This window comes from Odocoileus virginianus, unplaced genomic scaffold (genome assembly GCF_023699985.2).
Source record: "Odocoileus virginianus isolate 20LAN1187 ecotype Illinois unplaced genomic scaffold, Ovbor_1.2 Unplaced_Contig_29, whole genome shotgun sequence".
Lineage (NCBI taxonomy): Eukaryota > Metazoa > Chordata > Mammalia > Artiodactyla > Cervidae > Odocoileus > Odocoileus virginianus.
The window spans coordinates 221,322-239,423 of NW_027224346.1; the positions used below are offsets into that span (position 1 = coordinate 221,322).

Sequence of the window (18,102 nt, forward strand, 5' to 3'; positions counted from 1 at the left end):
TGTTTGATTACCTATTTTTAAAAATCGAGTCTTTAAAACTCCGGTAAATAGAACTGAGGGATTGCCTAGTTAGCACCCCCACTCCAATCACATTAAAAAAAAAAAATCAATACTCCTCCCGCCCCCTCTCCCCTCACGGAGGATCCGCCCCGACCAAATAACCCTTTCTAAACTCTGTGGTGACCATCAGCTCCCCCAGCCGCGCTTGCCTCCGCGACCCCGGCTGCGGCTCCTTTAGCATTTTCCGCCCCTCTTTCTCCGCCCCTGCGCAGGGTCCTTCGCCCAATCTCGTTACCCCTCCCCCTCTTCCTCCTCTTGCTAGCTCTTTTTTTTTTCCCCCCTGCGAAACCCACTCTAATTGAGGCGCTGGGATTCCTCACGTGAGACGTTGATTTGTAGTTTGAACACGTGGCTCATTCAAAAAGCCGGACACTCGGAGCGGATTTTTTCCGCCTCCTGCGCCTTCCTCCCCTCCACCCCTTCTCCCCTCCCTCCTGCCAGTCACCCTTCTGGTTTTTTTTTTTTTTTTTTACGGGGAGGCGGCGCTTGCCCTCTCGTAGTGTGATATTTTCACAGTCCGTCGGTCGATGCCAGAGGGTTTGGGGAGGAAAAGACAAAAAGTAGTTTCCCCCCTCCTTCCTCTCCTTTTTCTCGCTAATCCCGCCTCCTCCTCCGAGTTAGGAAGACTCTTGGATGCGTTTGGGTTGTCGCTAGGGTTTTTCTTTTTTCTTTTAATACCTAGGAAAGGAAAAAACAGGAACCCTCGGATCTGATTTTTTTTCCGCTTCTTGTTCCTGTCCTTGGTTCTTACTGTGTTTGTGTATTTTAACGGCGAGAAGAGGAGGGGAACTCGCCGGATCCATCCATCGCTGTGGGTGGTTTTAATTTTTCGTTTTTCTCCTAATTTTTTTTTTTTAAAAGCAACAACCACTCTTCACAATGAACAAACTGTATATCGGAAACCTCAGCGAGAACGCCGTTCCCTCGGACCTAGAAAGTGTCTTCAAGGACGCCAAGATCCCTGTGTCGGGACCCTTCCTGGTGAAGACGGGCTACGCGTTCGTGGACTGTCCGGACGACAGCTGGGCCCTCAAGGCCATCGAGGCGCTTTCAGGTGGGCCCCGGGCCGGGCCTGCCGGGGTCGGGCCCGCGGCAGTCCACACCTTGCTGTCCGCACCGGGCCCCGGCCTGGGCGGGTGCGGGTGCGCCTGCGGACGGCGGCCGAGGCCCGGGCGCCCGCACGCGCGGGTCGGGGCCCTTCCCCCAGCCGGGGCGCCTACCCGGCCCCGCGGCTCCCCTCCCCCGCCCGGATCTGCGGGCGGAGGGCGAGCGCGCTGTCCAGAGAACCCCGACTCGGGCTCGGAGGGGAGCCAGGGCACCGTGCGGCGCCGGGGACCGGGGCTGGGGGTGCTGGAGCGGGGAGGGGGAAGCTCGCCCCGCGCGCCGCCCGGGCCCAGGCGCGTGCTCCAGGCTCCGGCACGGCGGGCCTTGGGGGCCGGGAACGAACGCCGGATTCTCTCTCCTTCCTTACCCCCGCTTCTCTGTGTGGGGGGTTTTTTGGCGGTGGACTCGCTGCCTCCTCTCCCGCCCCCAGAGCTGGGCCGCGGGAGAACTCCAAAGTGGCCTGGATCCCGCTGCCTAGCGAGGCCGCGGGCTGGTGCCGCGCACGGGCGGCCCCGCGCTCCCCTCGACCCTGCGGGGAGGCGGGCGAGGGCAACCCCCAGGTTCTGGGCTCCACCTTCCCGGGTCCGACGACCTACAGGGGTAGGTGGGCGCGGGCGACCAGGGGTCGCCAGGGAGCGCGTCCCCCTGCGGGGCCGGGCTTCGGGCCGCGGCCTCCGGGGCTGGTCGGGCGCGCGCGGGGGAAGGATGCGCTCGGGTCCCGCTTAGAGCCGCGTGCTTTTCGGAGTGGCGGGCGCCGTTCCTCGCGCGTGGCTCCGCTGGTGCCCAGCTGCGCCTCTGGACGTTCGCTCTCTCGGCGCCTGCCCGGCGATCCTCCAGCCTTTCCCGCCACTCACCGCCCGTTCCCGGCGGCCTGGGCCGGAACCCCCGGGAGAAGGGCCTAGGCGCCCCCACCTGAGGAAAGCCCACGCAGCCCTTTGCCCCGAGTTTGTCTGCTAGGGTCTCGGGGGACGTGGGCGGGGAAGGCCGAGGGGGGCGGGGAGAGTGTTACCGACCTCTGCCCATTGATTCCTCCTTTCCCACCCGCGCGAGGCCGCTTTATGTCTCGGCCTCGAGCCGCTCGGGGTCTGAGGAGGCCCAGAGAGCCGCTCAACTCGGCCAACTGTCCTGCACCTCTTGTGTGTCCGCAGGTAAAGTGGAACTGCACGGAAAACTCATAGAAGTTGAGCACTCGGTCCCCAAAAGGCAGAGGTGAGCTTGCTTAGCATGTTCTCATTGATTCCCTTCTCGGCCATCGGGAGGAGAGAACACAGCTGAAAACAACTTTTCCACTTACTGGGGTTGCTGTGTGGCTTGGCGTTTTTCGTTTTCTTTTCCATTTATGTTTCTGGCAGGTGTGTGTATGTGTGTGCACACTGGTCTGTAGGAATAGATAGCTCGTCTGTGGCCCCTGCCACCGGCTTTTTATACTGGTATATAAAGTCGCTTAAGGAAGCTCTTTCGGTTAAATGTTCTTCGGCAGAGTAGGTCAGGTTGGTGCAACAGGAAATCGAGAGTCTCCGAGGGCAGTTTCTGGGCATCCGTGGGAATTGGGAAGCAGGGGGTGACCCCCCCCCCCCCCGAAAGCACAGGAGAGGTGAAAGCAGCTGCGGCCGCGCGCGGGTGTGGCGTGCCTTTCCCTTCTCTGTCCCACGGTGGCGGGCAAGAGTCTGGGGGGCCGTCCGCGCACCTGAGGGGAGAGGAATTTGCCTTTACCCTGGGAGCGCCCCGTGAGGGAACGCCCGGGTTTCTCCTGCCCAAAAGCGCCTTTTAGTTTCTGCAGACTAAGACTGTTTTCTGCAAACCCGCCTTTGTCTCCCGGCCTCCCCCCACCCTGCTCCTCAATTTAAAAAATATTTGGCTTGTAGATAAACCACCAAGAGATGGATAAGGCTGAAGATTTTTGCTTCCTCAACAAGGAGGGGTTGCACTTTTTGGAAAGCACGTGTACTGTGTCAGTTTACAAAGTGTTCGGAGACTTTTAATCCCTGGACTGTTTTGGAGAAATGGCTCCTTTCTCCCGAGCAGGCCAGATCCCGGCTCTTTAACTCCGGCTGGAAAGGCCCTGCTTCCTCCCAGGGGGTACCGGGGTTGGCCTGTGCCTCGCTGGTTTCTGCCCAGTGGGGTGAGGGTTTCTGCCTTCCCCCATCCCCCACTGCCAACCCATGGCCCAGCGGTAAGCTGGAAGTTAATTTAAACTAGAGCAGCCGGAGGGGGAGCAGCATCTGGTTAGGTATTGGTGCAAGTGTGTATGCTGGAGGGCTGAAAGGGTTTGATATGCATTTCCCTGGTGCTTGACTTGGAGAATGGGCTACCCAATAGGTCCTCTGTTTGTAGATGGAGTTTTCTTCCAGGTAAATAATTTCCACCAACTGTGTTTTTGTTCACGAGCTTGTGGGATTCTCATGGGTTTCTCTTCATGTACTATACTTAATTTTCATTAGGATAGTTGGGAAGTGATATAGTTCTAGCTGGGAATTTTGGTAGTGGTCAAATTATTTTATATAGCAGAATGGAATTTTAAAAGCTTCTAAAACAATAGAATGTGTACTGAAAACTATCTAAATTGATCTCAGTTTAATATCAATTGAAAAATTAGGGAAGAAGTCGTATCTTCTTAAAAACAAATTTAAAGGGATAGTCTATTGTTTCCTTACTGGAAAAAAAAATGTAAGCGTATTCTGCGAATTCTAATTGGTTTTTGTTTAGCCGCTGTGTCTTATTAATTTTCTTCAAATGTTGAATAAGAAGTAGGCAAATAGTTGTGTTGAAGAACTGACATTTTAACATTCAGGAGTTGCTAAATTTAAACTTTAAATGTATTGACCTGCCTGTGAGTGCAAATAGTTTCCCTTACTCTCCTGATTCGCCTTCTCTAACCTTGTGTGAGTTTGTTCCTCATGTGTAGGGAATTAAAAACTTGGTCTGGTAAGAGACTGCTTTTTTTCTTCAAGGTTTTTGCCCAACCTAAAAACATACTTAGGAGCAGCCTCTTTGTCATAAAGAAACAAGTAACTATTGAAGAAAACACAGAAAGTAAAATGTTACTAGTGGCAGGAAGTATTAAACTGGAGAAGCTTCCATTGATGAACAAGGTAGATTAAATTTTCTAGCTGATTTTCATTAGTAATTGAAATGCTCAGGATTTTGAATGATACAGTGTTACTAGCAAAGTAAAGAGGAGTGAGTACATTAGAGACAATTTTTTTTTTTTTTTTTACTGATTTATTAAGAGAGCCATCAAGGAAGCCCTTTGCTTGTATTGAAGTGGTTAAAACCAATAATGAAGCTTGGTTTTTCTGCCCAGGGAGATTTGCTGGGAACCTCTATTACAATTTGGATTTAACTGACCCTTGAAACGGTGTTGCAGTTTTCCTTATCTGGACTGTTCCACTGTCTGAATAGGCTTTGGGAGAGAGCAGAGAAGGCACCTCGGTGATCCACATACCCAGCACCTAGAGGATGGTCAGGTGGTACTGATGAGAGTGACTTGCATGCCGAAGCCCAGTCCTTGCTGGTGAGCCTGCTGGGCTTCCCGGTGGAGTTGTTTGTGCGTAGCAGTCATTGCATTCCATCCCATCACCGTGTGGGCATCTGAGGCAGGCACACCCACATGTCCAACAGTGACCTTTATACCTGCTGTGCAAGGCATGTTGGGAGCCCTAGGCTGAAGAATGCTTCTGGCAGCACTCTGAGATGGATGAATGGACTTGTAGCAGCTAAACAGGGGAACAGGCCAATGGGTGATGTGATGTGACGCGTGGTAGGCTGGCCAAAATTCTGGGGGAGCAGAGCTGGGCGGACCCTTGCTGGAAGGGGCATCTCCGAGTTTGGTTCAGACCAAGCTTAGTTCCTGTCTCAAGGGAATGTGGAAGGAATGTTGCTTTTCTGCATTCAGATACCCCTCAGTTGGGGGAGATTATAGCAGTGCTTCAGAGTTTGAGATCCTCTGCATTCAGAATGAAGAGAACATGGCATAGAGTATCTGTGATAGTATTGCACTTTTTGTTCCAAATTTGGAAGACACAACACATGAAGACTTGGCTTCACTCTGGACGTATAAGCTTTAAAAAAAAATTTCCCTCCCTACCCCTGGAGGAAAAGGTGTGTGTGAAAATTGTTGCGGCTTTGGAAGACCATAGCTGACTTTGGGTTGGAAGAGTCACTGGTATCTTGTGGGACCTTGTATGTGCCCCTGTATATTTTGGTAAATAGCACTGATTTCCTTTTGTTACGTTGTGGGCTGTTGGGCATGGGAGAGGGAACGAGAAAGTCGCTGACACTGGGGAACTTAGAGGATGGTGGTTTGTTTTCCACTACTTTTAAATTATGAAAGTTGGCATATTTTCCAACTTTTTCTAGCTTAAACTTCCTCATGCTTTAGATGTTAACCTTAATTAGATTTGTATGTAGCCAAAAACATTTTTGAATAAAAGAAAAAATTAGTGGGATATTATAATTAATATTTTTCCAGGAAGGATCTGTTAAGATAAATGGTGGTGCCTAAGCTCAAGTATCTTTTGTTTTTTGCTTTGAAATATTTTTTAAAGAAAGAAAATTAAATGGATAACTTATTTCCATATTAGAATCTTGTGTTTAGCATATAAATGGGATAGAGCATGTATAAAAGTTACTGGGGTTTTAAATATATCTTACCTTAAATGGCTATGTAAAAGTGCTGCATTTTATTTGAAAGCAGTGAAGTATAGACTAGGACGGTGCCAGGTGTAGTCTTGTGCCAGTTAGCCAGGGCATAAGACCCTGTGGTGTCTCAGGACATCAAAAGCTGTTTTTAATGCTAAATATTTTAACAAGATATTCCCCAAGGTGTATTACCAGGGATGCTCCTGGGTTATCAGTGGTGGTCCAGGTGAATCTTGTGAATTAGGGAAATTTCTCACACATTCGTAGACCTGAAGTTGAGGAAACTTCCGTGGCTGGTAAAGGCTATCTTCGCAGTGCAGGGTTTAAGAGCAGTAATGCATGACTGCTTAAGTGGTTGTAGCCAATGAGATTTTTCTTGATTTCATGTTTTCTCAGTACAGTTTGAGAAAGAAAGATTTCTTGCTTTTCTTTCTCACTTTATTAGATTAAAAAGTATATATATTGATAAGTAGCTTCTGTGTGTCCGTGATAACAAGGAAGACATTTTGACAACATGACATGTGCCTGGAGCCAGTGGGAACTGAGAATCTTGGCTTCTGTTTCTGGCTTCCTTTTGATTTGTGGGATGACTTACATTCTCTGTTCATGCCAAACGCCATTATAATAAACTAACAAGGGGCATACTTTGTTCAGAGTTGTGAGTTCTGCTTGAAATAAGTGAGTTACCAGCTAAGATTTAAAGGTGTATTTGGGAGTTACAGAGAGATGGGCTTTCCCCTGTAAGGGACTTGCATTTCTCTTCTGAAGTAAGGCAGCTTAGTTGCTTTTTTGTACCTCGTTGGGGCAGTCAGCACGAGGGACGCGATCTTCACCATACTTGGAAAGGCTTTTGTGAGTCACACCACCGCAGCTCATGTGTTGTTGTAGGTCTGGGATTCCATATTAAAGTGAAGCTGTTGAGCCACCTTGATATATATTTTGAAGCAGCTCCATTTTAACATTCTTTAACAGCATTCAGACAGCAGCTATTCTAGCAGTAATTTTGAAAACTGTGAATTATCCATTCAGCAACGCTGGTAGTTGGTTTGGTCTGGGAGGAAAGAGTCTACTATTTTTAGTGGAGGTTCCTTTATCAGCTGTTGGTTCTGATTCAGGCTTGTAGAGTCATAAGACAGGAGGTGGCAGTGTGGGAGCAGTGACCAAGGGATAGAATTGGCATTTTTAGTTAGGATCTCTGCCCCATAAATCTTATGTTTACTAGTGGGCTTTGACTGTGGAGGTTTGTTTAGAAGCTGGTTGCAAACATAGTTTTCAGTGCTCCATTAAACCTGTGTATTTTATCATGGTCCGAAATTTCTGTGTGGTAAGTGTTCGGTATTGGTAAATACACACAGGTATAAATACCAATATAGTATGTGAATTTTGTTGCCCTGAAGGGGAATCTATAGTACATAAATTATGTGTTTTAGAGAATTATGCCGAGACTATTTAACTTGCTTAAGAAATAGTTTAAATTATTGAGGTATTATTTGAGGAATCTAGTGTAAGTCTAAGAACCCGCTTGCGCCAGTGCAGGAGACACGAGATGTGAGTTAGATCCCCGGGGCAGGGAGATGCCCTGGAGAAGGAAATGGTAACTCGCTCCAATATTCTTGCCTGGAAAATTCCTTGGACAGAGGAGCCTGGTGGCCTACAGTCCCTGGGGTTGCAAAGAGTTGGACACGACTGAGCACAGCAGGAAGGCAGGCAGGCAGTGGAACTCTTAAGCTGAAAGAAGCCTGAGTCCGTAGAATATCGGCCGTTATCATTTAGTTGTTTAGGACATTGATTCCATTGTGATCATGGTGTTTCAGTTCTCTTATCACAGCACAGTAAACGACCCTGGAAACTGGTGGCTCAAGACAACAGCAACTTACTCTTCTCTATGATCCTATGGGTCTGCTCGGTGGTTAGTTCTGTTCCACTTGGTATCATTTTGGGTCATGTACTAAGCTGGGCTAAAAGGCCCAAGAGGACTCCACTCACATGTCTGGTCTCTTGGTGCCTGTCCAGGTCATCTTTCACCATATGGGATCTCATCACTCAATAGTGGCCCCTGGCTGGCCACCCCTAGTGAAAGCTGAAGCTGCTGGGCCTTTTGAAGGCTAGGTGCAGAATTGGCACTTTATTGCTTTTAATCTCATTCTGTTGATTAAGGCAGGCCGTGAGGCCAGCACAGGTTCCAGGGGAATGTGGAAAGAACTTAATGCTAGAGTGGCATGCATGTACAGAGAGGAGGAATTGGTGGTTGCAATCAGTGTAGTTCTTCCATGAGTTGGAGGATCCACAAGCATTCCACATGCATTTTGGCTTGAAAATGCTTAGAACATAAAATATCTGAAAATTGTATTTAGCTCTAGAAATGCGGAGCCAGTCCACTTGTAATGTCTGAGCAAGAGAGAGGATGGTGTTAGCTCAGAGGTGATGAATAGTGGTCAGTCTCTGTTTACTTCTAGGGACCAGCTAGTAGGATTTACTGATGGGTTAAATGAGGGGTGTTTGAAGAGAGAAGGATGACAAAGTTTTTTGGCCAGAACCATTGGGTGGACGGGGTTGCCATTTACGCAAATAGAGGGTATTGTGTGACAAATAGGTTCTTGGGTGGAAATTAGGAGCTTTACTTTTTGGCATATTATGTTTCTAATTCTTGTTAGAAATTTGAAATGATGAAGTCGAGTAGATATTAATAGTTGGATATATTGGTCTGGAGCCCAAGAGAAGGTGGGAAGTGCAGGCGAAAAATCAGAGGCTTTGTTAGCTTATAGTATTGAAGTCACAGAATTGGACAAGGTCATCAAGGAAATAAGCGTGGAACTCTTGAAAAGAGGGGCTCACGGAGAAGAGTGAAGGAGGCCAGTGATTAGTGGAAATCAAGCGCTTCTGAGAGAGAAGTAAGGAAAGCCTGTGGATAAGGAGAGTTTAATCCACTGTGTAGAATATCACTGAGCGTGTGTGCTTTAGATGGATGAGTAAGTGACCAATGTTAAGTCTCAGCCTTCTGGCTGTGCTGTAAATAAATGGAGAGTGATTTACGAATTTTGGAGCAACCTGAAATATAGCCTCTCTTTCCAGAATTCATGTATTAGACTCTTTTTTCATTTTTTAAAAAAATGTTCTGGAAACATTCTAGAAGCATATTCTGTTTATAAGTTGCTAGAGATGGAAGAGACTCCTACGTTTAGTAGATCCTCTTCTTGCTCAGTGGATAAGACGTTGGTGACAGTTGACCTACCCGCTGGCATCTGTTTTGACACTTTGGGTGACTGTGAGCTCGCTTTCTCAAAGACAACCCCTTCTGCTTTTTATTAGTATGCATTTGGTTCCAAAACAGTGCAGACAAAGTCCAGTGCTTCCATGTGCTTGTCTAAATATTTGATTAAAGACTATGTTGGAAACTAATGGTCACAATATTTATGAATACTATGGGCTAGGTTTAAAATATTTCAATCACCTTGTCATTTTAGTATACTAGAATAAGTAAAGCATTCCATGTATTTTATTCATAACATTTAAGTCGTAAGAAATGTAAGAAACCCTTGAAGTACCCTAAATTCCCTCATTTTTGCATATTAAAAAATCTGGTCCTTGGTAAAGTAGCCGCCTCCTCAAATTATGAATTCCATCTTTGGCCACAGAAGTCATCGAAACAGGTGATGTGTTAGAGTAGTTGGTTTTGAGACAGGTGACTTGGTCTGAATGACTCTTTTTAAAACTTTCTTTGTCTATGCAAGTCCTTTGATTATAGAATACTACTTTCAGAATGTGTTAAACACCTACTGTTTTAAGAGAGGAAAACTAATAAAAATGAGATAGCACAATAGGGTGTGCCCCCCCCCTCCCCCCCCCGCCCCCCGCAGTGGTATTAGCCATAAGCCCTGGGAGAAGAAGTGACTTGCCCAGGGCTCTGATTAATGGAACCCATTTCCAAATTGTGACTCTTACCTGTCTTCATTCCTCCTCTTTAAAGTTGTCAAATCCTCAAAAAGTAGCTTACACAGCAGCCTGTTCATGTTTGCAGTGGCAAGTCAGAGCAGACACTGTTTCTTGGTGTCTCTGAAGAAAAAAGAAATCTTGTTTGGCTTCTTTGAAGGGTTGATTTTACTGTCTTGGAAAATGACAGGTACAGGTAGTCTGGAATCTGGGTTTACTACAGAATAAAAATATCCGGACATCCTGTTTTCAGATAGAAAATGAGACTACTTTTTTCTTGAAACTTTTTTTTTTTTTAAAAGGCAGCTTCACGTTAGTATAAATGAATGGCGTGGAAGTTGGAGGGGGCCTAAGGAGATACGAGAGTGGGACAGAGGGCATGAGAGGCAGATGCTGTGGCTTTACCCCAGGCAGGTGGTTGTGACTCCCAGCATGTGTTTTAGATGACAAAAGGATGCAGAGGTGTCCTGAGTGGAGTCTATAGTGCCTGATTGTCCCAGTTTGTCACCAAGTTTAGAAGAATCCTGCCTGGGGGAAAAAAGTCTCTTAAACCTGGAATAGTAAGGATTAGGAAAGAGTAGGAGGGAGAGTCATGCTGAAACCTCTTGATGTAGCGTCCTGATGCCTGCCTCATGCTCTTGTCGAATAGAAGGATGTAGCCAGAAGAATGTTACATCTGAGTTTGAATCCCACCTCTGCTTTCTGAATTCATGATGTCAGATGTCTAAGGATGAGGAAACCAAATCTGGGAGGTTAGTGTGGAAAAGATGCCTTATAGACTCCTAGGGAGATGTATAAAGCATCAATACAGCATCACCAGTGGTCACTGCCACATCAGCTGTTGATTGTTTCCCCTTGATGTTGAAATGTGAAGGCTGGATGTATATTATTTGGTGCTAATAACAGAAATAAGAAAAATTTTTCTTCTGTTCTGGGACGTGTGCTCATAAAAGTAGAAATCTTTGGGTGGTGTCTTTTGTGCTTCTATGTTCATTGAGCATGAATTACTTTTTTAAAAAAGATATAACCTAGGGACAATAGAGTATATAAATATTAAGTAAACATCTTGATAAATTCTTACAGTTGTGTACACTTAAATTTATTTAAAATGTATGAATTGTGAAAATGTGAAAATACTTGTTCTTTAATCCTCCCCATTCCCATGCATTTCCCAGGGTCTTACATTTAGTAACTTAGTATGTTATTTTTCAGGAATTCTTCTATGCATGTATCTACAAACACATTTTAGTAATCCAGTCATACTGTTTATTTTTTTTGCTTTTACTAAGTAAAGTATCCTGAAGAATCTTCAGTGTAGGTACAAATAGTTAACTCTCCTTAAACTAGCAGTTGCATCATTTTGCATAGGAGTGCAACAAATTAAATGTTCTTTTCATAGTGATTTCAGTTGACCATGAGTACATGTATGTCATAGGACTCTTGGATATTCTTTTTATGTGCATATGTTTATAAGATAAATTCTTAACACTGGAAATGGCTGTCAAAAGACATGCACATTTAAATTTGGAAGTACTCTACCCAAAACACTGAATTTGTCATGTAGAGTGAAGTAAGTCAGAAAGAGAAAAATATCATATATTAACGCATATATATGGAATCTAGAAAAATGGAATAGAGATAAAGGTTTAGAGAATGGACTTGTGGACATGGGGACGGAGAGAGTGGAACACATTGAGAGAGTAGCATTGACATGCATATGTTACGATGTAAATAACTAGTGGGAATTTGCTGTATAACATAGGTGCTCAGCTTGGTGGTTTTTGATGAGCTAGATGGTCCGGATGAGGGGGCGTGAGGGAGGGGACGTGTGCTTATGACTGATTCACGTTAGTGTACATCAGAAACCAGCACACCATTGTAAGGCAGTTATCCTCTGATTAAAACAACACTATGCTTACTGACTGATACGGTTAGTCATACTTTGACAACCAAGGAGCTGTTTGAAATGAATTGGACAGAGAGACTATTGGGTCAAAGCTGTATTCTCAAGCATGGAGGACTGTATCATTTTAGGAACAGCCTTATTCTTTCTACAGGGATGTTGTGCTGACTCTGTCAAGTAAGTCTAGGTCCTGATTGATTTGTGTCTCTTGCAGGTAAAAATTAAGTCAGAGCTATAAAGATTAAATTCTGATAACTGGAACTTCCCTTGCAGTCCAGGGGTTAAGACTCAGTGCTTAGGATGCAGGGGGCATGGAGTCAGTCCCTGGTCAAGGAACTAAGATCTAAGATCCCACATCCCACATGCTGACTGGTGTGCATCCTGCCCCACCCCCTCGAAGCCCCAAATCTGCTAACTTAGTTTGATTACCTGGGGTTTATGTTCTTTTAGCACCTTGGATTTTGGATCTTACCCCAGAAACTTAGCAATATCTTTTTGCAGTCGGAGCTTTACTGAGTTTTACTCCTCTTACCACTTGAACTAGCCAGGTGAGTACTGGAGAGCTTATATAAGAGAACCTATGACAATGTTAGAACTGTTGGAGCTGTGACTGAGTTCTTTCTAATGATCCCCAAATGCTGATTTTTTTTTTTTTAAATCAGCTGTTCTTGCAGAAATGGAGAAACTCTTGCTTTTCTTTGGAGAGATAAGTGAGGTTGAACATTTTAATTTCTCTATTTTGTGGTCTGCAAGTTTACGTATTGCTGCAGTTTTTTGAGTTTCAGAAATGGATTCATTCCTTACGGCTTATAAAAATTCTTTGCCTAACTAGCATAGATGGAGCACCTGGGCTGGTAGACAGCTCCATGCTAGATTTCAGGGGCTAGAGAGATCACGTTTCTTTTTCTGAAGAAGAGTACATGGAGTATAGTGACTTGTACTTTGTTCTGCTTCAATTTCTCAGTGATATTTTTGTCTTAACACTAACAGTGGCTCACTGTGCCAGTGACACCGGAGGTGAAGTAATACCTCTACAGAGAGAGAAGTTGTAAAATACACCACGGGGTATGTATGGGATACCCCAGAAACACAGGAGGGCCGTTGGTCTTAGCTGAGTGCTGGTGCAGCCAGCCAGAGATAGGTTCAGAGAGCAAGGCGTGTGAAGGCAATTGAAGCTGTGTGTGGCGGGGATGGAAAAGCAGAAGGGAAACAGAAGCCAAGCCATGGAAGTGTGAAGTACCCTGGTGTGTGTGGGGGCATGGCAAGCTGTTTGGAATTAGAGAGACCCGAGTGTGAGGCAGGATGCTGGTGAAGGCTGCGCCCAGAAGGGCAGCGAGAGCAGCCGGTGTGCTTTCGGAGTTCCGATTCTGTGTGTCTCTGACTTTAGGGGTTCACTCAGTTCAGTTTATGTCAGTTAGCAGATGGTTATTTGGGATCACCTCATGCAAGTCTTGATGCTTGGGGTTAATTTTGGGATCTGCTCACCAGAGATTATGTTGAACTGCTTTTACTTTATAAGTGCTTCCTGGAAACAGCTGTTCCCCAAATCATTCCATGGGGCATGGAGCTGTTCCCAGCCCTCTGACTGGGATTTGGGTCAATTGTGGGAGGACTAGGAATGCTATCGTAAGGCTGACTGAGCCTATGCTGCTTTTTTTTAAGGTCGAGTGAAGAACCTGCCCGTCAATGCAGGAGACGTGGGTTTGATCCCCAGGTCAGGAAGATTCCCCTGGAGGAGGGCGTGGCAACCCACTCCGGTATTCTTGCCCGGAGAATCCCATGGACTGAGGAGCCTGGCGGGCTACAGTCCATGCGGTCACAGAGTCAGACAGGACTGAAGAGTCTTAGCACCTGATAGTCACAGTTCTAATCAGTGGTGGTGATTAAAGCACCTAGTATGTGATTTTTATTATGACATCTCAAATGATGTAATGAACCTTTGGAGAAAAATGAGACCCTTCAATGTGCATGTGCTATTAACTGAGCAAAATCAGAGGCATCAGTGCACACTGTTGGGAGGATCAGTGATCTCTTGCTTGGAATCAGACAAACATCAGCTAGAATCCTTGCTCAGATCTGTGTTCCCTGGCAAACTGATGCTGCTCTGGACTTCTCAGTTTATCTGTTCAGTTCAGTCACTCAGTCGTGTCCAACTCTTTGCGACCCCATGGACTGCAGCATGCCAGGCTTCCCTGTCTATCACCAACTCCTGGAGCTTGCTCAAACTCATGTCCATCAAGTTGGTGATGCCATCCAACCATCTCATCCTCTGTCGTCCCCTTCTCCTCCTGCCTTTTTATCTGTACACAGGAGCAATAAACTTAATGTACAAGTTTATCTGTAAATAGTAATAAACCTTATTGTACAAGGTTGTTGGAAATTAAATCATAATGTTTGGAAAGGACTTCATGGAATATCTGACACAAGTAGTATTGTTTCATATTAGTAAGCTTGTGTATTTACAAGTGGTGATTGAAAATAAGAGATGAGTGTATCTATTTCTGTGTAATCCCATAGTTTGCTACTGATACATGGAAATGTTTGACACTTCTTTGTAGAGTATGAGTAATGCATTGTGGATAAGTTAAGAGTTTGTACTTTAGGCCTAGATGTGTATGTCTTGGAATCCCTAAAATGCATTAGGTTAGGACATTATCTTGAGAGATCATATTTTTTAAAAAGGCCAGGATATAAACTCCTGTTAATTTCAAAAAGTTAGGCAACATATGACAAAAATGTACACAGGATAAGCAGCAGTTCAGAAAGGGATACCGGAAAGGCTCATCTACTTAGGAAAAGATATCCTGTCTTGCTCATCATTAGGGAAATGCCAGTTGTAATGCCATTTTCCTCCATCAAGTTAGGAAAAGTGAACAAGATTAATAATAACTGGTATTGGCAAGTATGTGTAGGTATGGGCATTCATACAGCAAAGACTTCTTGGCTTGCTATTTGGAGTATCTGTTAGAACTAAAATGTGAATATCCTTCAAGTATCATGGGATACAACCTAGTCTTCGTAGTTGTGTTGTCTGTAAGTATACTTGTAATGAACAGTATTGTAAAGGAGCTCAAATCACTAGGCAAGACTTGGGGGAAAAAGGTCTTTGGGTAGAAGTCCAAAATATGTGCAGATAGACTTTCAGGTTTTATTATTTTACTCATTACATTTTAATAGGTATTATCAGATAATCTGGAACTTCCACTATTGTCTACTTTCCAAGCAGAGAAGATCCTTAGCCTTAATTTGGCTGTCTGGAATGTTTTGCATTTACTCATTTTTGAGCTTTAGGTTTTTGAAAAGGAGGAAGAGAACCAAGAACTGCTTTTCTTTCTTCAAAGCACTTTGAAGTAATGTTAAACAGTTTTTAACTGTTAAGTCTTTGTTAAAAAGACTTTTTTTTCTCCCCAGTATTGTTTGATAGAAAATTGGAAATAAATGTCCATTCACAGAAAATGTACCATACTCTAACAAATTATACTGTGGTATATTTCTTAGCATTTATGAAGAGTGATATAAATATGGTATAGCTCTTACAAGATAGATGTTTGGTGGTGGGGGGGTGGAACTTTTCATAGGCACATTTGCATGAAAGCACATGAAAAGGGCTAGAAGCTTAACCACCAAAAAGATTGGTTATTTTTGCAAATAAGAAGTGACTGAGGAGGAGAGAGGCTAATCTTTGGCTTTATTCTTCATTCTAATGGTCCTCAAACTTTTTGGTTTTGATTCTTTGATACTTAAAAACTGAGGCTCCTCAAAGAGCTTTTATTTTTTTTTCTTGAAATATACTGTGTAGAGGGCTTCCTGGGTGGCTCAGCAATAAAGAATCTGCCTGCGATGCGGGAGATGCCCGTTCCATCCCTGCCTGGGTTGGGAAGATCCCATGGAGAAGGAATGGCAACCCACTGCGGTATTCTTGCCTGGGAAATCCCATGGACAGAGGAGCCTGGTGGGCTACAGTTCTTAGAATCTCAGAGTCAAACGGACTGAGCATGCACACACTATATTAGAAATCAACTGAATACTGTTTTTTTTTTTAAATACTATTTTATATTGCTTTGTTTTTTTTCTTTTTTTCTTTTCCTTTATTTTTTATTAGTTGGAGGCCAGTTACTTTACAATATTGCTTTATTACTTTAAATGAATAGTATATAGTGTATATATTATATGTTACTATAATAAACATAATAATAGATTTTTGTAACAAACTCATCCAAAGCCAAAATAAAAATTAGAAAAGTGGAATTGCTTTAAATATTTGCACACTTCTTTAATGTTTGCCCTAATAGACAGCCGGACACTCATAATTACTTCAACATTCAATTTGTTGCAGTATATTGTTCTGATTGAAGTATATGAAGAAAATTTAGCTTCGCATAGATAAACTCTTACAAAAGGAAAGGAAAATTCTAATTGTCTTTTTACATGATTGTGGGTATTTTTGTTTCTGTACTAAAACTCTGCAAGTGGAATTTTTTAAAGGTTAGTTGCATTGTGGAACCTGAAATCATACCAGTAAATATTTTTTTGTACTTTGCTTACATTAAAATCCATTGGTCTGTCTTGCACTTTGATCCTGAAGTATTGGGAAACTGTGAAGCTCTAGGTGGTAGATAAGTCTTCTGAAGTTCTGAGTTTTACTTAAAAGCTTAAAATTCAGTCATTGGCAACAAATGCTGTTAGTTTTTCTTGAAGTAACTGGCTGGTTTTTTTCTCTTTTGAGAAAATGTCTATCAGACACTCGGTCTTTAATAACCATGGTTGAAAAGTGAAAGTGTTAGTCACTCAGTCTTGTCTGACTCTTTGTGACCCTATGGACTGTAGCCTGCCGGGCTCCTCTATCCATGGGATTCTCCAGACAAGAATACTGGAGTGGGTTGCCATTCCCTTCTTCAGGGGATCTTCCCAACCCAGGGATTGAACCTGGGTCTCCTGCATTGCAGGCAGATTCTTTACCATCTGAGCCGCCAGGGAAGCTTAATAACCATCGTTGGTCTATTGTTATTTCAAGTAAAAATGGTGCTCCATGAAAAAAAGCGAGTGGCTCACTGTTACAGAGTGCTTTTTCTGCAGACAACCGTGTTAGGTAGCCCGTGTGCTTTCTGTGTACAGCCCTTCTCTTCACATAGGTTGTAACAGGTTATGTTCTTAAGGGTTACTTAAGAAAATTAATTTTTACCGCTGTATTAAGGACGTTTAAAAATGAAACTCAAGGGTCTTCTCCGGCTGTCCAGTGGTTAAGACTGCCTTCCAATGCAGGGGTCAAGGCTTTGATCCCTGGTCCATGAACTAAGATCTCACATGCTGCTTGGTATGGCCAAAAATTAAAAAAAGAAACTTGTTATACTGCACGTGCCTGTGATTATGACTGCCACAGGTTAGTCCCATTGCCTTAATTCATGCTGAGGTGCCCGCAGTTTACCTACCACTGGTTTTGCACCATCAGGGCAAATGTCAACATGATAAAAGAGGCAAATAACATCATAGTGAAATAGTTTTGACTTCTTGGACCTCTTTGAAAATGTCTCCAGGATCCCCAGGAGTCCACATGTTGTATATTGGGAATTGCTGCTCTACAGGGGAGTATGATGTTTGAAATTATTTGAATTAGGTATTCGTGTGAATATGTATTTACATCATAACACAACAGATGGCAAGAGAAAGTGAGGGTTTTATGTAGCTCCATGACATGTTAGCCTCAATAGGGAATTTTACCCAAGTCAGTCTGTGAAAAACAAGTGTGAAAGAGAAAAAAAAAGATGGAAAAAAATACAAGAAACTAAATATGAAAGAAAAATGTAGGTGTACAAAAGATAATTAAATAGGGAGCACTTAAAAGTGTGCATGAGCAAAATGAAGTGAGTGTGGACATTTGGGCAATCACAGTTCGCCTTAAAGTTCCTCAAACCAAAGTGAACCCCACATGGTGACTACAAGTCTTGCCTGAGAAAATGAACAGCCTTCAGTATGATAACCTACGGTTATTCCTCAAATGTTAAAGAGACCTAACTATTAGAATGGTGGAGCAACATCAAAGTTTCTTTCGGCAGTTGAGATGTTTTGAGGCTGGAAGGTTGTGGCGACTCGTATTTTAAGGGTGACCAAGTGAAGAGTCAAGCCTCTGACACATTTCAGCCAGCTTTCCTTGCCCTATATAAGTTAGTTAATTTTAGAAAATAACTACTTTTGTTCATATCTCTGGAGAGGTAGTTTTCTTCTCTTAGGCAATGATTTTTTTTTTTTTTTCAAGAATTAAATACAACAAGGACCTTTCACAGTATTAATATTTCATAAGTCTTTCCATTTCTTATATTTTTATTGGCTTGAGAAACCTTGGTAGCTTGCTATCAGGTTCTTTTTTTCAAATGGCTTTGTGTTAGAGATCTTGGTATTTTTTAAGTGATCCATTCAGCAAAATTTTTTCTTACCTGCCAGGTACTGTTTTAGATTCTTGGGAGACA

The 18,102-nt window shown here is 43.8% G+C and overlaps 1 protein-coding gene across 3 annotated transcripts in view; it reads left to right on the forward strand.

The window, feature by feature from the left end:
* The first annotated feature begins 546 nt into the window (after positions 1–546).
* Positions 547–18,102, forward strand: part of IGF2BP3 (insulin like growth factor 2 mRNA binding protein 3) — a 142,418-nt gene continuing 124,862 nt past the window's right edge. For all 3 annotated transcript variants that reach the window (XM_070464560.1, XM_070464561.1, XM_070464563.1), the window contains exons 1-2: positions 547–1,114; positions 2,313–2,373. In XM_070464560.1, the coding sequence (XP_070320661.1) occupies positions 940–1,114; positions 2,313–2,373 (236 nt within the window). In that variant the 5' untranslated portion in view covers positions 547–939. The remainder of the gene's footprint in view (positions 1,115–2,312; positions 2,374–18,102) is intronic.